The 24233-nt window shown below is 41.0% G+C and overlaps 1 protein-coding gene across 1 annotated transcript in view; it reads right to left on the bottom strand.

The window, feature by feature from the left end:
* CFDP1 (craniofacial development protein 1) overlaps nucleotides 1–24233 on the bottom strand; it is a 144167-nt gene that overhangs the window by 19266 nt on the left and 100668 nt on the right. The window contains exon 6 of the mRNA XM_074199642.1: nucleotides 615–773. Coding sequence (XP_074055743.1) covers nucleotides 615–773 — 159 coding nt within the window. The remainder of the gene's footprint in view (nucleotides 1–614; nucleotides 774–24233) is intronic.

The following is a 24233-nucleotide window of genomic DNA, read 5'->3' on the forward strand; positions in this document are numbered from 1 at the left end:
CTCTTACCCACCATCAACTCTCACCTCCAGCAACCTTTGAAAATAGCCAGAGTGAATTTATTCTCCCAACAAAATATGGCCCAGGGCTTCTTTAAGAAACAAAAAAAACTGGGGCAGCCAGGTTGGTCCAGTGGACAGAGTATGGGCCTTGGAGTCAGGAGGACTTGAGTTCAAATGTGAACTCATACTTAATCATTACCTAACTGTATGGCCTTGGGCAAATCACTTAACCCAATGCCAAGGAAGGCAGGCAGGCAGGCAGGCAGGCAGGCAGGCAGGCAGGAAGGAAGGAAGGAAGGAAGGAAAGAAGGCAGGCAAGAAGGAAGGCAGGCAGGCAGAAAGGAAGGAAGGCAGGCAGGCAGGCAAGAAGGAAGGAAGGCAGGCAGGAAGGAAGGAAGGCAGGCAGGCAGGCAGGCAGGCAGGCAGGCAGGAAGGAAGGAAGGAAGAAAGGAAGGAAGAAAGAAAGAAAGAAAGAAAGAAAGAAAGAAAGAAAGAAAGAAAGAAAGAAAGAAAGAAAGAAAGAAAGAAAGAAAGAAAGAAAGAAAAACACTGAATTTTCTTATTAACCTCTAAGCCAAGTAGGACAGTTCTCAGCAGTCTCAAAGGTAACTTACCCCTCTTTCCCTCGATTATGGAGAGCCAGTTCTTCCCCAATGCCCTCCTCCTCCTTGAAGCTTTCCCAGTCCAGTTTGGATTTCTCCAGGGTGCTCATCTTCTGTTTCTTGGCTCCAATTTTCCCTAAAAGGCTGCTCATGCCACTTGGTCTTTTCAGCCTAAAGAGAGCCAAAACAAAGAAGATTCCAGTGAAAAATGGGAGTCTCCTTGTCAACTCAATTCGAAACACCTGTCCAGATATCTGACTCCTGGACTGAGAATTGATTCATGATGGCAGCCATATTTGCATTCTTTCCTAAGGTAGAAGAAACTTAAAAGTAATCTAGGGTTCTAACACGGTTTCCTTTTTTTATAGCTGTGACTAATTCTGACAAGCTAGGGAAAGGAACTCACTTTTTTTATTTTTTTATTTTTTAGGGTTTTTTTTTGCAAGGCAAATGGGGGTAAGTGGCTTGCCCAAGGCCACACAGCTAGGTAGTTATTAAGTATCTGCCACCGGATTTGAACCCAGGTACTCCTGACTACAGGGCCGGTGCTTTATCCACTACATCACCTAGCTGCCCAAACTCACTTTTTTTTTAAGCTTTGAAAGGTTTTTATTTTTTTCATATTTATTTATTCTCTTTTTGTACATATGTTTTTATACATTAATAAAATATTCTTCTTTAAGAGTAAACAGAATACCCCCTCCCCCACAAAATATAGACTCGCTTGAGCGATAAAGGAAAGGGGAGAGAAAAAAATAAAAATTAAAAAAATAATAGTAATAATTGTAGGTATGGCCAAGAGGCGCAATGGACAGAACACCAGCCCTGGAGCCAGGAGTACCCAAGCCCATATCTGGCCCCATACACTGAACAATCACCCAGCCATGTGACATGAAAGCTACCCCAACCCCACTGCTCTGCAAAAAACCAAAAAAAGAAAAAAAGACCCAAAATAAAATAAAATAGTAATAATAGTAGGGGTGGCTGGGTGGTGGACAGAGCATTGGCCCTTGAGCCAGGAGCACCCAGGTCCGAATCCGGCCTCAGACACCCAAAGATCACCCTGCTATGTGGCCCCAGGCAGGCCACCCAGCTCCATTTGCCCTGCACACTCCCCTAAATAATAATAATAAAAAATGTGCTTCAGTCTTTGTTCCAACACCAACAACTCTGTCGTGGGTGAATCACATTCTTTATGGTAAGTCCATCACAAAAGTTACTTCCATATTTTTCCAGTGTTGCCATTGCTGATCACAACTTCCTCCTTTCTTATTTCTCCACTACCATGTACTATATTTTCTCTCTCCTTTCACTCTGACTCTGCTGTAGGGTCGCTGAGCGGCGCAGCAGACAGATCCCTGGTCCTGGGGCCAAGAGGCCCCGAGCCCCCATACCACCCCTTAGGCCCAGCATCCACCTGGCCCTATGGTCCAGGACAGGCCATCCAATCCCAGCCCCTTGCTAGAAGTAAAAAGAAAAATGTGTTATATCTGACCACTCTCCCCCCCATGGTCCATCCTCTCCTCCATCACTCACATCCCCCCCTTCCCCCTGTCCCCCCCTTTTCTTCTTACTCCAGATGTCTATACCCCATTGAGTATATATGCTGTTTCCTCTCCTAGCCACCTCTGATGAGAGCGAAGATTCCCTCATTCCCCCTTGCCTTCCCCCCTTCCATATCACTGCAATAGTTCATTGTAATAAAGAAAAAAACTTATATGAAATATCTTGGCCTATTCCCCCTCTCCTTTTTCTTTCTCCCATCACATTTCCCTCTTTTTCTATTGACTCCATTTTTACACCATATTTTATCTTCAAATTCACCTTTCTCCCTGTGCTTCAACTATAAAAGCTCCCTCTACCTGTTCTATTAACTGAGAAGGTTCATATGAGTATTATCAGTGTCATTTTTCTATGCAGGAATACATGCAGTTCATCATCATTAAGTCCCTCATATTTTCCCCTTCTCCTCCAATCTCCATGCTTCACCTGAGTCCTGTATCTGAAAATCAAACCCTTTGTTCAGCTCTGGCCATTCCAATAGGAACTATTTGAAATTCCCCTGGTTCATTGAAAGTCCATCTTTTTCCCTGGAAGAGGACATTCAGCCTTGCTGGGTAGTTGATTCTCGGTTGCATTCTAAGCTCTTTTGCCTTCCGGTATATTATATTCCAAGCCCTATGAGCTTCCAATGTAGCTGCTGCTAAGTCCTGTGTGATCCTGACTGCAGCTCCACGATATTTGAACTGTGTCCTTCTGGCTGCTTGTAATATTTTCTCTTTGACTTGGGAGTTCTGGAACTTGGCTATAATATTCCTAGGGGTTGGTTTTTTGGGATTTCTTTCTCAGGGGGATTGGTGGATCCTCTCCATTTCTATTTTGCCCTCTGCTTCTAGAATATCAGGGCAATTTTCCTGTAGTAATTGTTTGAAAATGATGTCAAGGCTCTTTTCCTGATCATGACTTTCAGGTATTCAAATAATTTTTAAATTATCTTTCCTAGGTCTGTTTTCCATATCAGTTGTTTTTCCAATGAGATGTTTCACATTTTCTTGTAATTTTTCATTTTTTTGGTTTTGAAGTAATGAATCCTGGTTTCTCGTAAATTCATCAATCTCCCTGAGTTCCATTCTTTGTCTGAAGGATTTGTTCTCCTCAGAGTTTTCTTATCTTTTTTTCCATCTGGCCAATTTTGCTTTTTAAAGCATTCTTCTCTTCAATAACTTTTTGAACTATTTTATCCATTTGATAAAATCCTAAGCTGGTTTTTAACATGCTATTTTCTTCAGCATTTTTTTGGATTTCCTTGACTAGGCTGCTGACTTCATTTTCATGTTTTTCCTGCATCTCTCTCCTTTCTTTTCCCAGTTTTTCCTTCTAACTCCCTCATTTGATTTTCAAAGTCTTTTTTGAGCTCTGTCATAGCCTGAGCCCAATTTCTGGTTTTCTTGGAGTCTTTAGATGCAGGAGCTTGTGCTTCCTCATCTTCAGACTGAGTATTTTGATCCTTCTTGGGCTCATATGCAAAATATTTCTCAATGGTGTTTCTCTTATTTCTCTGCTTGCTCATTTTCCCAGCTGAGTCTGGTTTTGGGGTGCTTCCTGAGCTTTTGGGACACTCCCACAAGGGTGTCAGTGTGTGAGGCTCTGTCCTCCCTCCTGGTCTGTGAATGACTAATATGCGTCCCCTCTGCCACAGGGCTGAGGTGGGGGGGGGGGGCCCTGCTGTTCTATGGGGGGCCTAGACTGAGATCAGGATCTGAATGTGGTCAAAGCCCCAGAGTCCTGTTCCAGGGGCAGAGGACAAAGCTCGGAAGTCTCTCTTCACTCCCCTCCCTAGGCTCAGCTTATGCCCTGGAAGCTCCTGCTTACCGGCTCCGCCTGCTTCTGTTCCTGGATCTGGGCTGTGGAAAGACCATGCTGCTCTCTGTGTGCCCCGAGGGCTGGGCCTCATGTGCTCTCTCTGGCAGAGGTCCCCCGTTGTTCCCCCAATTTGTGCTTGGTGCTCCCTGGGGCATAGCTCAGGAAACTCCCCCACTGCTGTGAGCTGTGGCTCCCAGCGCCCTGGGGCTGCCTCCGGGAGGCTGAAGTTCTTTCACTGTGGCAGGCCACCCCTCCAACCCTGGGGAGCAGAGCCTTTTTGTTCTTTTCCAGGTTACCTTGAGTAGAAGAACTGTCTCACTGGGTCCCTGTGGGTTCTTGTCTCTCGAAAGTTTAGTTAGAGTCCTTAGTTTCGAAGTTTTATGAGAGAGCTTCTAAGAGATGTTCCTCTCTAGTCTCCATCTTGGCTCCGCTCTCTGAAAGGTTTTTATTTTTTTCATATTTCTTTTTTTAATTTATTTTTATTAAAGATGTTATTTGAGTTTTACAATTTTCCCCCTCAATCTTACTCCCCACCCCCCATGGAGAGCAATCTGTCAGTCTTTACTTTGTTTCCATGTTGTACCTTGATCCAAATTGTGTGTGATGACAGAGAAATCACATCCTTAAGGAAGAGACAAGAAATCTAAGAGGTAACAAGATCAGACAATAAGATATCTGTTTTTCAGTGGATAAAACACCGGCCCTGGAGTCAGGAGTACCTGGGTTCAAATCCGGTCTCAGACACTTAATAATTACCTAGCTGTGTGGCCTTGGGCAAGCCACTTAACACCTAAAAAAAAAAATAAGATATCTGTTTTTTTCCCCTAAATTAAAGGAAGTAGTCCTTGAGCTCTGTTCAAACTCCATGGCTCTTTATCTGGATACAGATGGCACTATCCTTTGCAGACAGCCCAAAATTGTTCCCGATTGTTGCACTGATGGAATGAGCAAGTTCTTCAAGGTTGATCATCGCCCTCATGTTGCTGTTAGGACGTACAGTGTTTTTCTGGTTCTTCTCATCTCACTCAGCATAAATTCATGCAAATCCCTCCAGGCTTCCCTGAAATCCCATCCCTCCTGGTTTTTAATAGAACAATAGTGTTCCATGACATACATATACCACAGTTTGCTAAGCCATTTCCCAACTGAAGGTTATTTATTTGATTTCCAATTCTTTGCCACCACAAACAGGGCTGCTATGAATATTTTTGTACAAGTGATGTTTTTAATCCTTTTTCTTGATTTCTTCAGGGTATAGACCCAGTAGTGGTATTGCTGGGTCAAAGGGTATACACATTTTTGTTGCCCTTTGGGCATAATTCCAAATAGCTCTCCAGAAAGGTTGGATGAGTTCACAGCTCCACCAACAGTGTAATAGTGTCCCAGATTTCCCACAACCCTTCCAACAATGATCATTATCCTTTCTGGTCATATTGGCCAATCTGAGAGGTGTGAGGTGGTACCTCAGAGAAACTTTAATTTGCATTTCTCTAATAATTAATGATTTAGAGCATTTTTTCATATGGCTATGGATTGCTTTGATCTCCTCATCTGTAAATTGCCTTTACATATTCTTTGACCATTTGTCAATCGGGGAATGGTTTTTTTGTTTTAAAAATATTATTCAGTTCTCTGTATATTTTAGAAATGAGTCCTTTGTCGGAATCATTAGTTGTAAAGATTCTTTCCCAATTTACTATATTTCTTTTGATCTTGGTTACAGTGGTTTTGTCTGTGCAAAAGCTTTTTAATTTAATGTAACTGAAATCATCTAATTTTTGATGATGTTCTCCAACTCTTCCTTAGTCATAAACTGCCCCCCTTTCCATAGATCTGACAGGTAAACTGGTCCTTGATCTTCTAATTTGCTTATAGTATTGTTTTTATGTCTAAGTCCTGTAACCATTTGGATCTTATCTTGGTAAAGGGTGTGAGGTGTTGGTCTAATCTAAGTTTCTTCCATACTAACTTCCAATTATCCCAGCAGTTTTTTATCAAAGAGGGAGTTTTTATCCCAATGGCTGGACTCTTTGGGTTTATCAAACAGCAGCTTACTATAATCATCTCCTGCGTTTACACTTAGTCTATTCCACTGGTCCACCACTCTATTTCTTAGCCAATACCAAACAGTTTTCATGACTGATGCTTTATAATATAATTTTAGATCAGGTAGGGCTAAGCCACCTTCTTTTGCACTTTTTTTTCCCATTAAGATCCTGGTGATTCTTGACTTTTTATTTCTCCATATGAATTTACTTAAAATTTTTTCTAACTCATTAAAGTAATTTTTTGGGATTTTGATTGGTAGGGCACTAAACAGATAGTTTAGTTTTGGTAGAATTGTCATGTTTATTATATTAGCTCTACCTATCCATGAGCAGTTGATATTTGCCTAGTTATTTAAATCTGACTTAATTTGTGTGAGAAGTGTTTTATAATTGTTTTCAAAAAGATTCTGAGTCTGTCTTGACAGAAAGACTCCCAAGTATTTTATATTGTCTGAGGTTACTTTGAATGGAATTTCTCTTTCTAGCTCTTCCTGTGTATCTTTCTAGACATATATAGAAAAGTTGAGGATTTATGAGGGTTTATTTTATAACCTGCAACTTTGCTAAAATTGCTAATTGTTTCCAGTAGTTTTTTGGATGATTTCTTGGGATTCTCTAGGTAGACCATCATGTCATCTGCAAAGAGTGAGAGTTTTGTCTCTTCCTTCCCAATTCTAATTCCTTCAATTTCTTTTTCCTTCTCTAATTGCTGAAGCTAATATTTCTAATACAATACTGAATAGTAGTGGTGATAATAGGCACCCCTGTTTCACCCCTGATCTTAATGGGAATGCCTCTAGCCTCTCCCCATTGAAAGGAACTCACTTCTTAACAGCAATGTGCTTTGAATGCTCTTTGGAGCATCAGGTTGTCAGAGTTGTAGCTATGAATGAGGATTCTGGGTTGAAAGGGATGCCTATAGATACAAACAATGCCAAATTACAACATTAAGGAATATCTGCAATTCAATTCCTGAAGTTCCTGAATTTTACTTATTCCTGAAATAATTTTCCCCTTGAGTTTCCCCTTTATAAAGATAAAAGATATTCCTAGTTCTGAAAGCTGAGAATGCTCAGCTTATGTTCTACATACTGATGATGCTATCTTTTGCTGTAGGAGAAACACCAAATGCTTTCATCTGAGAACTGGCAGGCAAGATGTTTTCTAGTCAAGTATAACTGAAGCAAAGAAAAAATCTATAATGCAATTAGATGGTAAAAATAGGAAAAATTCTGCAATGTCCTTGTCTGAAATACCTAATTAAGAGGCTGCTGTTCCATCTTTCCTTTGTCTTCTCCTCCACAGAGCTTACTATGGATCCTGCAAACAGCAGATGCTCAAATAGACAACTACGGGACTTCAGTTCATCGCTAATTAAATACGTCAGAATTTGGGTAGTCCTCCAGGGTAAACAAATCCTGTTTTTATCCCATCTGCAAACTCCCTCTTATCTTGAGAGAATCTGCCAATTTATTCAGATTTCAACATGGCCACTCTATTCAGTGACACCTACACACCAAAATCCTTATATTACTGTACCTGCTAAGGAAAGGTCTTTTCAACAAATCACTTCAAAAAGCTGAAAAAATGATTTTTCTACAGAGCAGAGAGAAGGTTCCCGAGAAAGGGGGAATGTAAATAATCCTCCTTCACCCTACAAATTTCACCTGGGTAACTATATATTGGGGGGAAAGCTTCCTGATCTGTTTTCACTTGTTCATATGATGGTTTATGCTTCCTTAATTTGTGAGTCTCCGAAGAAAAATAACTTGCCATTTATTTGAAGCTAAATCAAAGATGACATATTTATAAGATCAGCCAGGAGACTTGCAATATGAATGTCTCATTGTGACAAAGAGATGAGCAGTTTCCTTTTGGAACATGTTGTGCTGGTCCCTTGAAGGTTTCTGTGCACTCCTATTCCTCCTTTCCCTTAAAGATGAGCTCCAGATGGTGTTCCAGGTCTAGGATTCCTCGCTGCCACCTGAAGTTTTCAGGGGGATGTGGAATTAATTTTTACTACTGCTATGTTCTGAGGGCTGCTTCAGTCTAGTAGGAGGATTGCTATGACAGAGACATATGTCTCTACTCTATTTTATTTAGCAAGAGAATCATTTAAAGGGTAGACTTTAAACGTATTTTCCATGGTGCATCCTTCTCACTTATGCATACTACTCTAAGATATCCGGCCTAAAGAAAGCATCAATTAGGAAGAGTATTTCATTTATTCAATAACTGTGGGTGAAGGGAGGGAAAGAAATCATCAGTCTTAACATAAGAAGGCAAAATACTCCATTGCCATTCACTATCAGGAAAAATAAATGGGAGCTGTGTATAGTACATTAAAACTCTGAGCAAGAAATGAGGTCTCAGACTCTTGGAGGAGGGTTCCTGCTGTTAAGGACCTGAGTAGTGTCATAGCATCCCACTGACAAGCCTGCTCACCTTGAATCAGTTGTTGCCTGGGAAGACAATTTGATTCTGTCATAGAGAGCTTCTTCTCCTCTCCAATCTACACTTCAAATGACCTCATTTGAGTATCATTCCCTGCCCTCTCCTCCTTTGCTTTAGCCTCCAAGGATGTGGTGACCGTTCTCCCTGCTTAGGCCACCTCTCTTCTCATGTTCCAGAATTGTTCTAGATCTTATCTCCTCCTGCCTCTTCTAGGAGTCTGTCCCTTCAATCAACTCCTTAGTCATTAAATTTCAGTCTCTTCTTATTCACTGGTGCTTTTCCTAATACCTATAAATGTGCCCAGATCTCTCTCTCATGCTTAAAAACAACAACAACAACAAAAAAAAACTTCACTTGACCCATCATCCCTTGGGGTTATATTTTCCCTTTTTTTCCAAAGTGAAAATACTAGAAAAAAGCTGTTTAAGCAATAATGTAATGATGATCAACTATAAAAGAACTTATAAGCTACTTTGATTTATACAGTGATCCAAGACAATTCCAAAGGACTCATGATAAAAAAACTCTACTCATCTTCAGAGAGAACTAATGAAGTATGTGCAATATTAAGTATAATTTTTCATTTTGATTGCCTTTTTGGAATGTTTAATATAAAAATATGTTTTGCATCATTTCACATGTATAAACTGTTTGCCTTATCAATGGGTGGAAGAAGGGCTGGAGAGAAGAAAAGAATTTGAAACTCAAAGATTTTTTTTAAAATTGATGCTAAAAATAAACAATAAATTTATAAAGATAAGCAAAAGCAGTCCATACTTCTTTCCCCACTTTCTCACCTCCTATTCTCTTCTCAACATCTTGCAATCTGGCTTCCATTCCTACTACTTGACTGAAATTGCTCTCTCCAAAGTCACCAATGATCTTTATTTCTTCAATTTTTCATGATAGTCTTTGTAGTTATATCACACTGATTTCCAAGAATATTCTTTCCTCTTCCTTTCTGATTTACTGAATGATTGTACACTTAAAGTTCCCAACCTCTATCTAGTCTTCTTTAGCCTTCCTTAAGAATAATAAACTCCAGAATAAACAAACATAAGCTTCTAAACTATGAACCAAATAAAAACAATACCATACTTCTAAAAAAATCAAGGAATTATGAAAAGATAATATCCTTTATTTGATTAGAACAAAGCTTGCTATTCCACTGGTCTGGTCTGTTTCTTTTTAAGTCCTGTAGGCAAGGAAAATGATTTATAGCAACATATTTATTTTGAATAAATGCTATTATAATGGGAAAAAATTAAGTTATTGATTATAAGGGAATTTTTTCCCATCTATTTATTTTGCTCTTTCCTAATTTGCAGCCTTACCATGGACCCCACACTTCCACAGTTATTTTCTGAAACAGCTCAGGATTGTCCTGTGGTCCTTAGAGATGTTCTGAGCCATACAAAGCTAAGGAAAATAGTCATGATGTTAAAACAAGAACTTTATAAGAGACAGTTAGCTGGCAGAGTGGACAAGAGCTTTGGCCTGGAATCAGGAAGATCTGAATTCAGCTCTGTCTTCAGACCCTTCCTGACTGAGCAAGTCACTTAACTTCTATATACTTCAATTCCTCATTGGTAAAATAGGATATACTAGAAAAGGAAATGGCAAACCATAAGGGTATCTTTGTCAAGAAAACCCCACAGAAAAATGTCCATGGGGTCATATATAGCATTAGATATGACCAAACTACTCAACAACAACAATGAACTATAAGAATACTGAAAATAGTTGCTGATGAAGGTTATGGAATTTTCATACTTTTTTTAAATGAAAGGAGGTGTTCTCCAAATGGATTTGAGGTCCTACTCTTTGAGGGAGTAAATGGCAAGGACTTAGAAAATCTCTGCCTTCAGGAACAAGACAAATTCCATATCAATAGGACAATAAATCCAGACCCTCAAAAAGAAACAAACAAAAGGAAAGAAGGCCTGTTTTAGATCCTGGACATATGGAGTATCATAGCAGAAGGATGAGAAGATGACTGAGCAGAGGTTAAAGGACCTGTCCAAGATCATATGGCTAATAAACAGCAGAATCAAAACTAGAGCCCAGGCTTCCTGACTCCTGGTCCAATGTTTTTTTCCCTATTCAGCACTGCCCCTCTGGGACTGCTTGGTGTCAAGAGGGAAAGGAGATGACCTTTGAAGATTCCTTCCTGGCTGAAGATGCTATAATAGACAGGGACAGTGGGCTTGGCCCACTAAGGTGGGGCTTTCCTGACAAAATAACTATGTATACAAATTAGACTTAAAGGTTATTTCTAAGAGCAGGCTCACAAGGACAGATTCAAATCATGGGTGAATGTATAGGCTAGATCATGAGACTTATCTGTAGTGGCTGCTTCTTCAAAACAGGTTCAGGGGCAATCACTGATTCTGGAAGAGACTATGGGGGTGGAGGCATTGCCAGCATGAAGATGGACCCAGAAGAGGAGGCCCAGAAGAGGGTCCAAGATTACAAGCTGAACCAGGTCTGGGGTCATATCACCCCTGTGACCTTAAAATACATATTATTTTAGACCCAAAGTCCTTTGGTGAAGCAACACAGTCACTCAGTATTTGTTGTGTGTTTGTGTGGCAGAGTTGTTCCTTTTTATTGTTCACATGAGGGAATACAGATTCACAGAACAATTCCTGGAAGTTATAGGCTAGTTAGTATTATCGTTCTCTCAGACATTTCTCTGTATGGCACACGCATTTAGGGGGAATAAAGAGTAAAACTCAAGTCAAAGTCAAACCTGAGTCCTTCCAGTAATCCACTGAAAGCCCAAAGATAATGGAAAGTGGGTTGCCAATCAATTAGTTAACCAATCAACAAGCATTTATTACGTGCGTCTCATATATGAAGTGCTGCAATACAAATACAAAGATCTTACAGTCTCTGCCTAGGGAAAGGCAGCCCAGGAGGTCTGGGAAATTCCAAAGATACAAAGGCAGACAATTTTAATGATAGGGGAAAAATGGGATTTGTGTGAAGAGAACGATGTAGTTGTACAGTAAACTACCAACCAATCTAGATTAAAAAGGAAAAAAAATGGACAAAGGAACTAAGGCCAGAATGACTATATTACAGTTCTAGAATTATAGTGTTAGGAAACATTAAAGCTCAGAACAAGCTGACCCTAGCAAGGGAAAGCCAAGGACAACAAAGGGTTTTAAAAAATGGTTCTACTGGGAGAAAAAGGAGGTTTGATTCAGAAGGATGCAGGCCTTTGTTTGAGATGCATGGGAAGATAAGTAACAACAGAGAGAAGACAGAGCTGCCCAATTCTTGGGCTATTTCTATTTCTCTGAACAGCACAATGACCTTTGCACCCAAAGACAACAGAACAAAAATGACTAACAGAGTGTTGACATCCAAGATATGTAAGGGGAGAAAGGCACCCAGTTGCTCCTAATGAATCCAAGTCACTTGGCCCAGGGGACAACATCCTCAGGTTCTGAAAGGTAGTGTAATATTTGAAGGGTGATGGAAAAGGGGAGAGACTCCCAACAAGATCTGAGAAGAGCAAATGAATTGATTTTCAAACACAGGAGAAGAGTCTGCCACTAATGTTCTGCAAGTCTGACTTTGATTAGTGCTAAACTCTAGAATGGAGAACACTGAACAAAGGAAGCAGTTATGACAAAAAGCCAGCAGGTTTCACCAGGAAGAGTCAGATTCACTTCATTTCCTTTTTTTGACAGGATTATTAAACTAGTAAGTAGATAGGGAAATGCTGCAGATCTAGTTGACCTAAATTTTAGAAAATTTTGACAAAATATTTCATACTCTTCTTGTGAATAAGTTGGAGCCATATAGTCTGACGGCTTCAGAGCCAGCTCAAAGAGTAGCTACATCTGTGAGTCAGGTTTCCAGTGCATCTTTGACCTAGGATCTGTGCTTGGCCTGGTTCGGTTAACACTTATTTCCTCACTGACTTGCATAAAAGCCTGGTTAATCTGCTCATCCAATGTGCAGGTGACAACAAACTGGAAGGAATTGATGATACAATAGGAGAAGAATTGGGATCCAAAAGGACCTTGCCTAGCTAGAGTACAAGGATGAATTTATGTAAGAACAAATTCAACAGGGATAAATGTAAAGTTTGGCATTTGGACAGAAAAGAACCACTTTCCCAAGCATTAGATGGGGGAACATGGTGAAACAACAGTTGTTTGTGAAAGAGATATGGGGGTTTTAGTGGTTTGTGAACATGACAGTTGTTAAGCAGTGAGGTGTGGCCACCAAAGGGCTGACGTGACTTCAGGCTGCTTCAGAGGGTCACAGCTTCCAGGAATGTAGAGATGACCATTGCTCTGTCCTCTGGCTTCCTCAGACTTCATCTGGAACACTGGGTTTAGTTCCTGGAACCAAAGTTGAAGAAGGACATGGGGAATCTGGTGCCCAGATGAAGGCAGTCCGGACACCCGAAGGAACTGGCAATGTTTCTCTTAGTGAAGAGAAGACTCAGGAGTCTGGAGCCTCAGAGAAGGGGTCAGATTTACTCTGCTGTCTTCTTACCTCTGACCTCAGTGGGACCTGTGGCCCTATGAATGCTGCCCAAAGTCACATCAGCTCCTGGGGTGGCTGAACTTCACTGCTGACCATAGTGCAGCTTACAAACCAGAATTCTGCCCCCCCCACTGCCTTCTCTTGCAGAAATAACTACTATCTAGCCATGCCTCCCTCATCTAATACTTGGGAAGCTGATTCTTTTTGGTCTAAAAGCAAGACTTTACATTTATCCCTACTGAATGTGTTCTTTCTAGATTCATCCTTGTGTTTTAGCTGGCCAAGGTCCTTTAGGATCTTGACTCTTCATCTATTATATCAGCAATTCCTTCCAACTTGGTATCACCTGCACACTGGATGAGCAGATTAACCAGGTCCTTATGCAAATCAGTGAAGAAATGAGTGCTAACAGTACCAGGCCAGCACAGGCCGCTGGGTTACAGACCCCCTGGAGACCCTCTGCCACACTGACAAACTATTCTTTGAGCCTGGCTCTGAATCCATCTGACTATATGACTGTCTGATCCACCTCTCCAACCTCTTCACATGAAGAGTATGAAATATTTTGTCAAAACTTTTCTAAAATTTAGGGCAACTCTATTCACAGCATTTTCCTCATCTACCAGTTCAGTAATTCCATGAAAAAAAGATAAATTATTTGGTTTCTGTATATTACCATCATGCTAGGCTGCTTCCTTTACTCTGCATCAATTATATATTTCCAGTTTCATAGATTCACCAATCAATACACCAATTTTATCAAGCACTTATGCGCCAGCTCCAGTGCTAGGCTTTGGAGATTCAAAGAACAAAATGAGACAGTCTCTGACTGTCTATCAGTGAAGAAGAAGGTATACAGAAAGGTGAAGTAAATGAAAGGCAATTTGGATGTGGACTTGTAACTGAAAGGATGAGGAAAGACCTCATGTATGCCGGTGTCAGAGTTGAGCTCCTGGGGAAGGAGATCTTCTAGGAGACATGGCAAAATGAGAGTGAATTCCAGATACATAAGGGTGGGAGGTGGGGCAGAAGTCTGAAAGAAGGCCCAGACACAAGATACCAGAAGTTAGTTATGTGGAAGAGCCCATCCAGGCTCTGGTACCAGGCCTGCACCTGCTGAACAAGAGAAAGCCCAGCCTGGACAACTCAGACCTTATGAAGACAATGATGGGAAAGGATACAGTCTAGGATAATGCTAATATAGACAGGAAAATGCTGTGGATCTAGTTGAACTAAATTTTTAAAAAGTTTTGACAAAATACTTCATATGCTTCTTGTGAAGAATTTAGAGAGATGGACCAGACAGTCATATAGCCAATTAGAATCAGAACCAGGTCGGAAGAATAGCTTGTGGCAGTGTGGCAGAGGGTCTCCAGGGGTCTGTGCTTGGCCTGGTGCTGTTCCTGCTTAATTCTCCATATAAAAGAGCTCTAGATTTGGAGTCTGAGGATCTGAAGGCAAGGTCCTGTCCTTCCATTCATGGCATGTGTGACCCAGGCAAGTCACCTGACAAGCTCCCATTCTGTGAAATGTGGGTGAGACTAAACTACACCAAGATCCTTTCAGCTCTAGATAGAGGAGAAGGTCTGGAGAAATCCCTAGTCATGGGAATCCTTCAACAATGACTAAGTACATACTAGGGGAAATGCATCCAAGGCTTCAGAAATGCTTTCAGTCATATACAAAATGAATTGAGAAATACTTCAGGAAGAAGATGAGTAATTTATCTATTATCAGTTGGGGAAATGCCAGTTAGTACGCTTCAGGCCATGAGAAAGTTCCGTTCCTGAGGGATGTGATCTGACAAAACATGCCTCAATTCCACAGTAAGCAAGAATTCATTTGGATTGTCTTTATCTCCCACCTCTGTATCTACTATCTGAATTTTGATTTTCCTAAAATAAATTTCTGGGGAAATCAAATAAAGGTTCAGAGTCACTGAGCATGTACTAAATGACAGCAAACAAAGGACATCAAAATTGAATCAGTGAGCTCTTTGTAATTATAGGTCTTGTCTCTTTGAATAGTAAGAAAGGGGTATGAATTAATAGCATTTAATGTCAACAAGACAAATTATTACTCCTTGGGCAGTCATTAAATATCTCTACCTAGTCTACTTTTATCATTCATCAATATAATGGGGCTAAAAAGCAAATGAATCTCAGAGCAAAAGTGTATTCCAGAAATAACAAGGGAGCCTTAGGTGTCAGTCTCTAAATGGTTAATTTGGATATCTTCACCTAGATATAATAAAATAATATTTCCATTTTTGTGGATGTGAAAAATCAGGATTGATCAACTATTATCCATTAATTATCCACAGAAACTTGAGCACCAATTGGATCATTTTGGAAGGATATGGGAATCAGACTTCAAGGATTTGAAAATCATAGCTGGCTGAAATGAATATGGGTTATAGTGTAGTTGTGAAATTGGGGCAAAACAGTAACTAAAGAACAAAAAAGTAAATATCATCCAGAGGGTGAGGAAGATGCATTATGATGGTTGTAAACAGGATATACTCTGTAACCAATGAGAACCTTTGAAAACAGGGATAGAAGATGCCATTAGAGAAATGAATGACAGGAAAAAAAATAAGCTGGTCACAAGAAAAGACCAAGGGTCTTGGGTACCTATTGATGAAGGTAATATCCTAAAAGATGAAGTCACAAAGCCAGTGGACTACTTGAGAAATACAATGAATATTTTAAATGATTTTTAAAGAGAATTCTTTTTCCTCTGTCATATACAAGCAGATGAGATTCTCTCCACTAATTTGTTGCCTCTATTGTATCCATCTGTTACTTACCAAGGACAGTCTGACCTGGCAGGGAGAACTGAGTTAAATAAAAGAGATTCAGACATAACAAAAGTACAAATGCCTGGAAGGTCCTCAAGTAAGGAGACCCCACTACAAACCTACTGTGAGATATTCCTTCCTTAGCCAGGACTACAATGATGAGAAAAGTGGTAAAATCATGGGAATCTGGGCTTTGTGGACTACTTCTGAAATACACATCCTCTACACAGCTCCAAAAGCAGACTTAGCAATGCATGCATTCATAGAAGTCCAACAAGATGCCTGGCATCTGGGTCAAATTAAAGTCACCAATAATAAAAAATGTTTCCCACCAATAGACCTGCAGGAAATGAAACTTGCTTATGATCCATTCTCTGCCTTCATCCCACTCATTCTGGCTTTGACAAACCCTGGGAAAGGGAAAATATCACATCATGGTTGGCCCTTGCTCTAAATTCTCTCTCCCATTGTGTTTTCCCCTCTGCAAGAATGGAAAGGTTGGTTCTTCTTTCTAAAATTTTAAGCAAATAGGGACCTCCTAAGCAGAAACTGTTTAACGGGAACAGTGAACTGTGTCTCCCCCCACCCCACAAAAAAAGAGGTGCCTTACCCTCTGTGATCAATTTAGTTTGAGAAATCAATGTGATCAGATTTAGCTAAAGGAAACAATTTATTACCCTACAAAAAAGACACTTGGGGCAGCTGGGTGGTGCAGTGGAGTCAGGAGAACCCGAATTCAAATCCAGCCTCAGACACACTTACTTAACTGTGACCTTGGGCAAGTCACTTAACCCCATTGCTTTGCAGAAAAAAATAGAAAAAGAACAAGACATTTACATTTCTAAGACTAGATTTTAAAAGAATTACTTTTAAATTCGGCTTGGAACACAGCCCCCATACCATTTTTCTCATGCAGAACACATGAGTAAGGAGCTCACAAGAGGACCCTGTTTATTACCCTTTTCTACCATTGGCCCCATCTGGGATTCCCCAAGATCTCAGAGTCGTTAGAACAGCAGCCAAGAACAAATGAGAAGGAACAAGGGCTCCAACACCTCAAGGACCTTATTTCCTAGAGATCTGGTGCACTATTCACTGAAGCTCTATTAAAAAGTCTACAAATGTTAGCATGCCTCTTACAAAGAAAAATTTAAACTATATCAAATTAAATTCTGCTTAAAAGAAACCCCTTTGCACTAGATATAATCCTGAGCAATGAGCAAAATCTTCCAACTGCAAACTAATTTGGAAAGAAAACCAACTTGCCTCTTTAGTCCATCTGGCTAAATGTGGATTAAGGAGCTGGCATATTTTCATTAACCTCCTCCTCTCTGACTAGCTTCGACTCCAGGTGGAACTCTATCATCTCACTGAAAAGTCAGAGAAGATAAAAATAAAATGAATGAAAAATACCTGAGTATTTGGTGCAGATGGGACAGAGGAGTTTCTGGCCACTGTCTCCCTCTGCCTCTGGGTCTCCCTCTGGCCTCCACACCACTTTCCAGCCACATCCTCAACATCCCTCTTGCTTTCCAGTTGTCATCCTTATTTCCCTCCCAACAGGACTTTGCACTCCTTGCTCTCGATCCTTTGTCCTGGTGTTACTTTCAACCTATCCCTTTCTGTGGGAATTTGAGGATGGGAACTTAATCACTTACTCCTAATTGAATACAATGATTAGTGTCAATGCTTCATAAATCCCTACTTGTTTGATTATTATGTGTATGCATGTACGTAATAAATATAATCATCTCTTCAATCAGACCCATTGTAACTGGTTAGCATTCCTTTTTTTTTTAGGGTTGTTTTTTTTTTGCAAGGCAAATGGGGTTAAGTGGCTTGCCCAAGGCCACACAGCTAGGTAATTATTAAGTGTCTGAGACCACATTTGAACCCAGGTACTCCTGACTCCAGGGCCAGTGCTTTATCCACTGCGCCACCTAGCCACCCCTAGCACTCCTTTTTTAAAAATTCAATTTTATTTTAAGTTTTTTCAGTTCAAAATTCTCTTCCTCTAACCTTCCCCTTTCCTACCTAATGAGAAGGCAAAAAATGACATCTAATCAAGCAAAACAGATTCTCACATTAGAGACCTCCCCCCAAAAAAAAGGGAAGACAAGAAAGAAAATATGCTTCGATCTGAATTTTGAGTTCATCCATCAGTTCTCTATCTGGAAGTGGATAGCATGCTTTATCGTGAGTCTCTTGGCACTGAGGTCAGTCATTGTGCTGTTAATCAGAGTTCCTAAATCATCCAAAATTATTTATCTATACTATACTGTTAAAATTCACATCGGCTCACACAATTCTTTTATTTATTTATTTGTTTGTTTGTTTTTAGGTTTTTCAAGGCAATGGGGTTAAGTGGCTTGCCCAAGGCCACACGGTTAGGTAATTATTAAGTGTCTGAGGTCGGATTTGAACCCAGGTACTCCTGACTCCAAGGCCGGTGCTCTATTCACTGCGCCACCTAGCCACCCCGTTCATACAATTCTTCCCAAGTTTCTTCACTTCATCATTTCTTACAGCACAATGGTAATCCATCACTTGGGTACCTATTCCCAATGCTTGGGCACCTTTCTGTTTACAATTCTTCACTACCACAAAAAGAGCACCTAACATTCAATTTACAGAGCTGATTGAATCGTTTCCTCATCCTCACTGCAAAATAGAGTTTCTATTGGAAGACAAAAGAGGGATGCAGCTGTAGCATCTGACAAGCTGAAATAATAGTTTCTAAGGAGGAATGGGCTTCTCATAGCTGTCCCATTTGGGCCAGTATCATGATATCAATGACTTCTGAGGCAGCCTGGGCAGCCTGCTCCCCAAGAGATGCCAGAAGGAAGTGGCAGCAGGACTTTCCTTTCAAGATAGTGTCCATATAACCTAGGGGGGCCCCTTGGAAGGGAATTCTTGGCACAAAACAGAAGAAATGATCACTTGAGTAGAGCTGGGCACAGGGTTTGAACAAACAAGAAAAGGATTTCTTCTTACACAGCCTGGTCCAGGAAATGGCTTTCATAGAGGCTAACCACAGCTGGGCAATCTGTGCAGCCACCACAGAGTTTCTCTTCAATTTAAATGGACAATTTTTGCTCATTGCATCACAGACCACCAAAAATCCCTCCCACTCCTTTGTCCCGAAGTAGAAACAGAATAAGTCTGTGGGTGTCTCAGAATTACTGTTCTTCCCCAAACCGCCACTGAGAGAGAGAGACCATGCAGAGTTCAGGTAATCTGGCTGCTGGCTCAGGGAGGGAAAATAGTTCTCATTCAAGTTTTCTAACAGCTGTTATCTTTCCAGTAAATGAAGGGTGGTGACCAAGGCCTTTCTTCACCTTGAAAAAAGTCATGTTTCAGAAAATACAAAGAGGACTTGCGGTTCTGGGAAGAGATGGTGCTCCACGAGGGAACCAAAGTGTGGAGTCAAACCTAGTTGGTTCAAAGTTTCCTCTATCACTTAGATTTTTCTTCCACTGGAATTAGGTGTGGGGGAATGGAACTTTGGAAGGCAAAACAAATTTCTGAATAATGAAAAAGCCACTTTAGTAATCGCTGGCCTATGGATGGAAGTGATGAAATGAGGCTGGCAGGCTCTGCTGTGTCTTGGAATAAAAACAACAAGTAAGACCACTAAAAAAGTTGAGGAATGGACTAGTCAGTTTTTCCTTAAAAATTTTCCCATTTATCTGGAAAAAAATAACAGGCAGATAATTTTGCCCCCATTCTTGTTCGGAGTGCAAGGGGAGGTCAAACAGCTTGGGGGAGTGGAACTCTATCTTTCACCTGTTCATCACTGCCTCCAAGTCCACCCGAAGGGGATGTGAGAATTTCATGTGGTTTGGGTTGGGGAAGGAAGGGAAGGCCAACATGTCTCCTTCCGCTTCCTAGTGCTCCTGTCAGGTGCCTAGCAGCTCTGCACCTCTGAGACAGAGATTTGTGTTGGTTCCATCACCACTCTGGCCCTGTTGACACAAAGCTATGGGCTAAAACACTGCTATTGTTCCTGCTACACTCCAAATGAAAGAGGAATGAGCAACCAAGCAAGAAAGAGATCAAGAGAGCCACACCAAAGGATGATTTTCCCTGAAAGAGTCATGGAAATCTGGATTTAAATTTAAATTTAAAATGTGATGAACCATTACATGCAGAGTTGCATATTTATTTTCTAATCTCTATTGCTGAAAGAATGCAGGAGAAAAATGTTATAATTAAGCCCAGTGTATAACTAGAAGCTTCTCAATCTGAGATGATTTTTTTTCCCCTGAATAGGAAATTTAGGGCTGGACAGTAACTTCAGATTTGCTACATCTTCCATAAATGCACTCATTCGATGACTATATTTTTTCTTCCAGGAAATAAATATTTTTAACTTGTTTTCTGTATCAGTAGGAAAATTCTTTCCACCATTATAATGTTGGAGTCTTCTTCTTCTCTCTTGAAACTCACAGTTTTGTCTCTACTAAGATTAATTAACCCACTTGTGGTTTAAGATAATAGTGGGCATTCATAGTTTTAAAAAGTTTACAAAGTGCTTTACGTACATACATCTCAATCAGTCCTCACAACTTCTCTGTGAGTCAGGGACTAAAAATATTATTTCCATTTTTAAAGAAACTGAGGTTCAGAAAGAATAGTTTACTAATGGCCATACAGTTAGTGAGGATTGGACGACAGACTGGAAGCCAGATGCTCCTTAACTCCAACTCCATCATTCAATCTCCTCTATGATAGTGCAGGCAGCTAGGTGGCACCACAGTGCTCAGAGTGCTGGGCCTCCGTCTAGAAGATCTGGGTTCAAGGGGATGTCAGAAACTCACTAGCTGTGTGACCCTGGGAAAGTCACTTCACCTCTGTCTGCCTCAGTTTCTTCATCTGTAAAATGGAGATGATAATAGCACCTGCTTCCCCAGGGTTGCTGTAGGACTAAATGAGGTGATACATGTCTGACCCTTAGCTCAGTGCTTCCCTCCTTCCCTCTACTATGCTGCTGATTTATGTGAGATTCAATCCATTTTAGCCCTTGGCTGGTTTTCTAGGGGGGAAAATTAATCTTTACTAAGACCTAGCCTTTAATTCCAGGTTTTTTTTAAAAAAAAATTTTCTTGAAAGAAAAGCCAAAGGTTTTCTATGAAGTTTTAAGAAACATTAAGCAGCAACAATATCCAAGCAGTCATGGATCAATCTCTTGACTGCCTCCCACCATCTACGCTTGGTCATATTCCCAGGAGCAGCCCAAGGACGTGGCATTCTCTGCTTCAAAGCCAGGGTGGTGAGAGCTTTGACTCATCTGCTCCATTGGGAGAGGTCCAAAAAAGCCATTCCCTATCAGACTGCCCAACACCCACCACGCTCACACTGAACAGAAATGGGGAGCAGGATTAATAGCTCTAACTTCTACATAGACTCTGGGCAGAAATACTAGGGACATCGTATCTGCCTTTTCATCAACAGAAATACAGAGATGGGTTTCCTTTAAAACTAAAAATAGACAAAGTCTCATGCAGAAGGAAAAAGGACAAAGGTTTGGTCAAATGGAACGTGACACTCTGTATGAGGAACAGAAAGATGGGCAGATGTCTGCAAAGGTAGGTTGGGAGCAGCTTCCTGGTGGGAACAGGGAGCCAGTGGAGGTGACTGGGAGGGGAGGGGACATGGTCCCATTGGTATCTTGGGGGCATCAGTTTGGCAGTAGTGTCAAGGACTGGAGAGGGGGCACATGGCTCAAGTCTGGTGAGAGTTGAGAGGGGCTTTGGATGGTGGGAGGAGATTCCAGAGCAAATGAAGAGCCAAGGATGAGAGGACTGTTCTGAACCTGTGTGACTGGGAAGAAAAATGCAGGTGGTCCTGACCCAATATGTCAAAATGGGGAGGAAAGACCTATGAGTCCTATGGGACATCTAGTTTGAAAACCCTAGTAGTGGAGGTTTGTATCCCAAAGAGATCCAAAAAAAGAGAAAAGATTTTACAAGTATAAAAATATTTACAGTAACTCTGTGGTAGCAAAGAATTAGAAATTGAGGGGATGCCCATCCATTAGGGAAAGGCTAAATAGTTGTGGTATATGATTATGATTGAATACTATTGTGCTAGGAGAAATGATGAGCAGGAAGTTTTAGAAAAACCTGGGAAGATTCACATGAACTGATGCATAGGGTCAACTGTTGCAGAGAGGTGGAGAAGTATAAGAAGGGAGAAAAAGTCTTTTGATTGGGCAACTCAATCACTGGTAATTCTGGAAAGGCCAGTCCCAGTGATGAGGCTGGAAGTGAGACTGTAGATAGCTTGGAAGAGAGAAAAGAGAAAGTAGAAGTAATGGGCAGAGGAGGCTTTTTCAAGGAGTTCTGCTGAGAAAGGAGAGGCAATATGATGATTCCAGGAATTCAAGGGTCTAGTGAGAGTCTTTTAAGAATAGAGAGATGGGGGGGAGGCTAGGTGGCACAGTGGATAAAGCACCGGCCCTGCAGTCAGGAGTACCTGGGTTCAAATCCGGTCTCAGACACTTAAAAATTGCCTAGCTGTGTGACCTTGAGCAAGTCACTTAACCCCATTGTCCTGTAAAAAAAACAAAAAAAAATGGAGAGATGGGGATACTTGTAGTTAGCGGAGTGGGGGGGGAGGGAGATTGAAAATTAGAGATGGATAAAGTAGAGAAAATCTGATGAAGATAGGAGGCTTGGCAAGGGCTAAAGCTGTCTCTGTATCAGGAAATACAGCAAGGGTTAGGGGGCACTGCTATGGTAGAGAGGGATGAGAAGGAGAAAAGAGGCAAAAGACTGCATAAAGTATGAGCTGACTGAGGCCTTGAGTTCCTGCTATAGGGAAGGGGTGTTAGGGGATTTCAGGAAAAGAAGTCGGTATCCACTCTTGTGGGAAGTGGGATGGAGAATCAATTAGGGTTGAGAACAAGGGCTGCCTGGCAGCTGGAGGGAAAGGTTGAGATCAGGTAACAAGTTGAGTAGAATCAGTCTGAACAATTGTATTAGAGGAGATAACTAGAGAGAGTAAGAGCTAGGTTTTAGGCAGGAAGACTCCTCTGAGAATTCCAATCCAGCCACAGACTCTCACTAGCTGTGTGCCATGGGCAAGTCACTTCACCCTGCTGTCCTCAGTTTCCTCATCTGTAAAATGAGCTGGAGAAGGAAAGGGCAAACCACTTCAGTGTCTCTACTCAGCTCTAGAGAGTCAGACCCAATTGAACTAAGAGTCAGACACAACACTCCGTGCCCCACCACCCCCAAACAAATGTCTTCACAATAACAACCAGATAGGAAAGAGGAAGAATGGCCTGAGCTGGGCTGGGTCTAGGGAGAAGACCTGTTTGAGGAGTGGTCTGGTTCCCCTCCAGGAGCATGGAGGGCCACAGGGGTCAGGGAGGCAGGGCAAGTCACTTAACTTCCCCAGCCTTGGTTTCCTCATTAGTAAAACGAGACATTGCTAGACCATGGATAATTAGAAAAATACACATTGAAACAACTCTGAGGTGCCACCTCACATCCATCAAACTGGCTGATCCAACAAAAAAGAAAAAGGCCAAATGCTGAACAGGCTGTGGGGTGGCTCAGTAGACAAGAGTCTATTTTGGACTTTTTTAAGTTGTATCTGCCTAAAGAAAAATACCTGGCATTTCATAACATTCCCTATTCATAACATCTCTTTTGGGGAGAATATACATTGGCAAGTAACTTTTTTCCTGTACAAAACATGCAAAAAGTAAATATATATAGCCAAAATTTCAGATAAGCATCTTAAAAATATTCTTTATATAGCAACAACTTCTATCAAAACCAGATATAGGAACACTGGCATCAAAAAAGCATGCTCAGTGTTCACATTAACAAGGGCATGTTCTTATTTTGTGTTTAAAAAGTAAATGAAGGGGTGGCTAGGTGGCACAGTGGATAGAGCACTGGCCCTGGAGTCAGGAGTACCTGGGTTCAAATCTGGTCTCAGACACTTAATAATTACCTAGCTGTGTAAGCCACTTAACCCATTTGCCTTGCAAAAAAAAAAAAGCCTAAAAAACCAAAAAAAAAAAAAGGGGGGGAATAAAAGGGGCAGCTAGGTGATGCAGTGAATAGAGTACTGACCCTGGAATCAGGAGGACCTAAGTTCAAATATGGCCTCAGACACTTAATAATTACCTAGCTGTGTGATCTCGGTCAAGTCAACCCTATTGCCTTAAATAAAATTTAAAAATAAAATGAATAAAAAGTGAATGATATATTATTAAACTTATTTTATTATGCTTCATTATATTATTACATTTCATTATTAAAAGGGTAGCTAGATGATGTAGTGATTAGAGCACTTGCCCTGGAGTCAGGAGGACCTGAGTTCAAATCCAGACTCAGACACTTTAACTATGTGACCTTGGGCCAGTCACTTAACTCTGCCTCTCCCCCAGGGCCATTTCTAGTCCTGATTTATATCTAGACCACTGGACCCAGATGACTC

Source organism: Macrotis lagotis, chromosome 1, assembly GCF_037893015.1.
Source record: "Macrotis lagotis isolate mMagLag1 chromosome 1, bilby.v1.9.chrom.fasta, whole genome shotgun sequence".
NCBI classification, from domain to species: domain Eukaryota; kingdom Metazoa; phylum Chordata; class Mammalia; order Peramelemorphia; family Peramelidae; genus Macrotis; species Macrotis lagotis.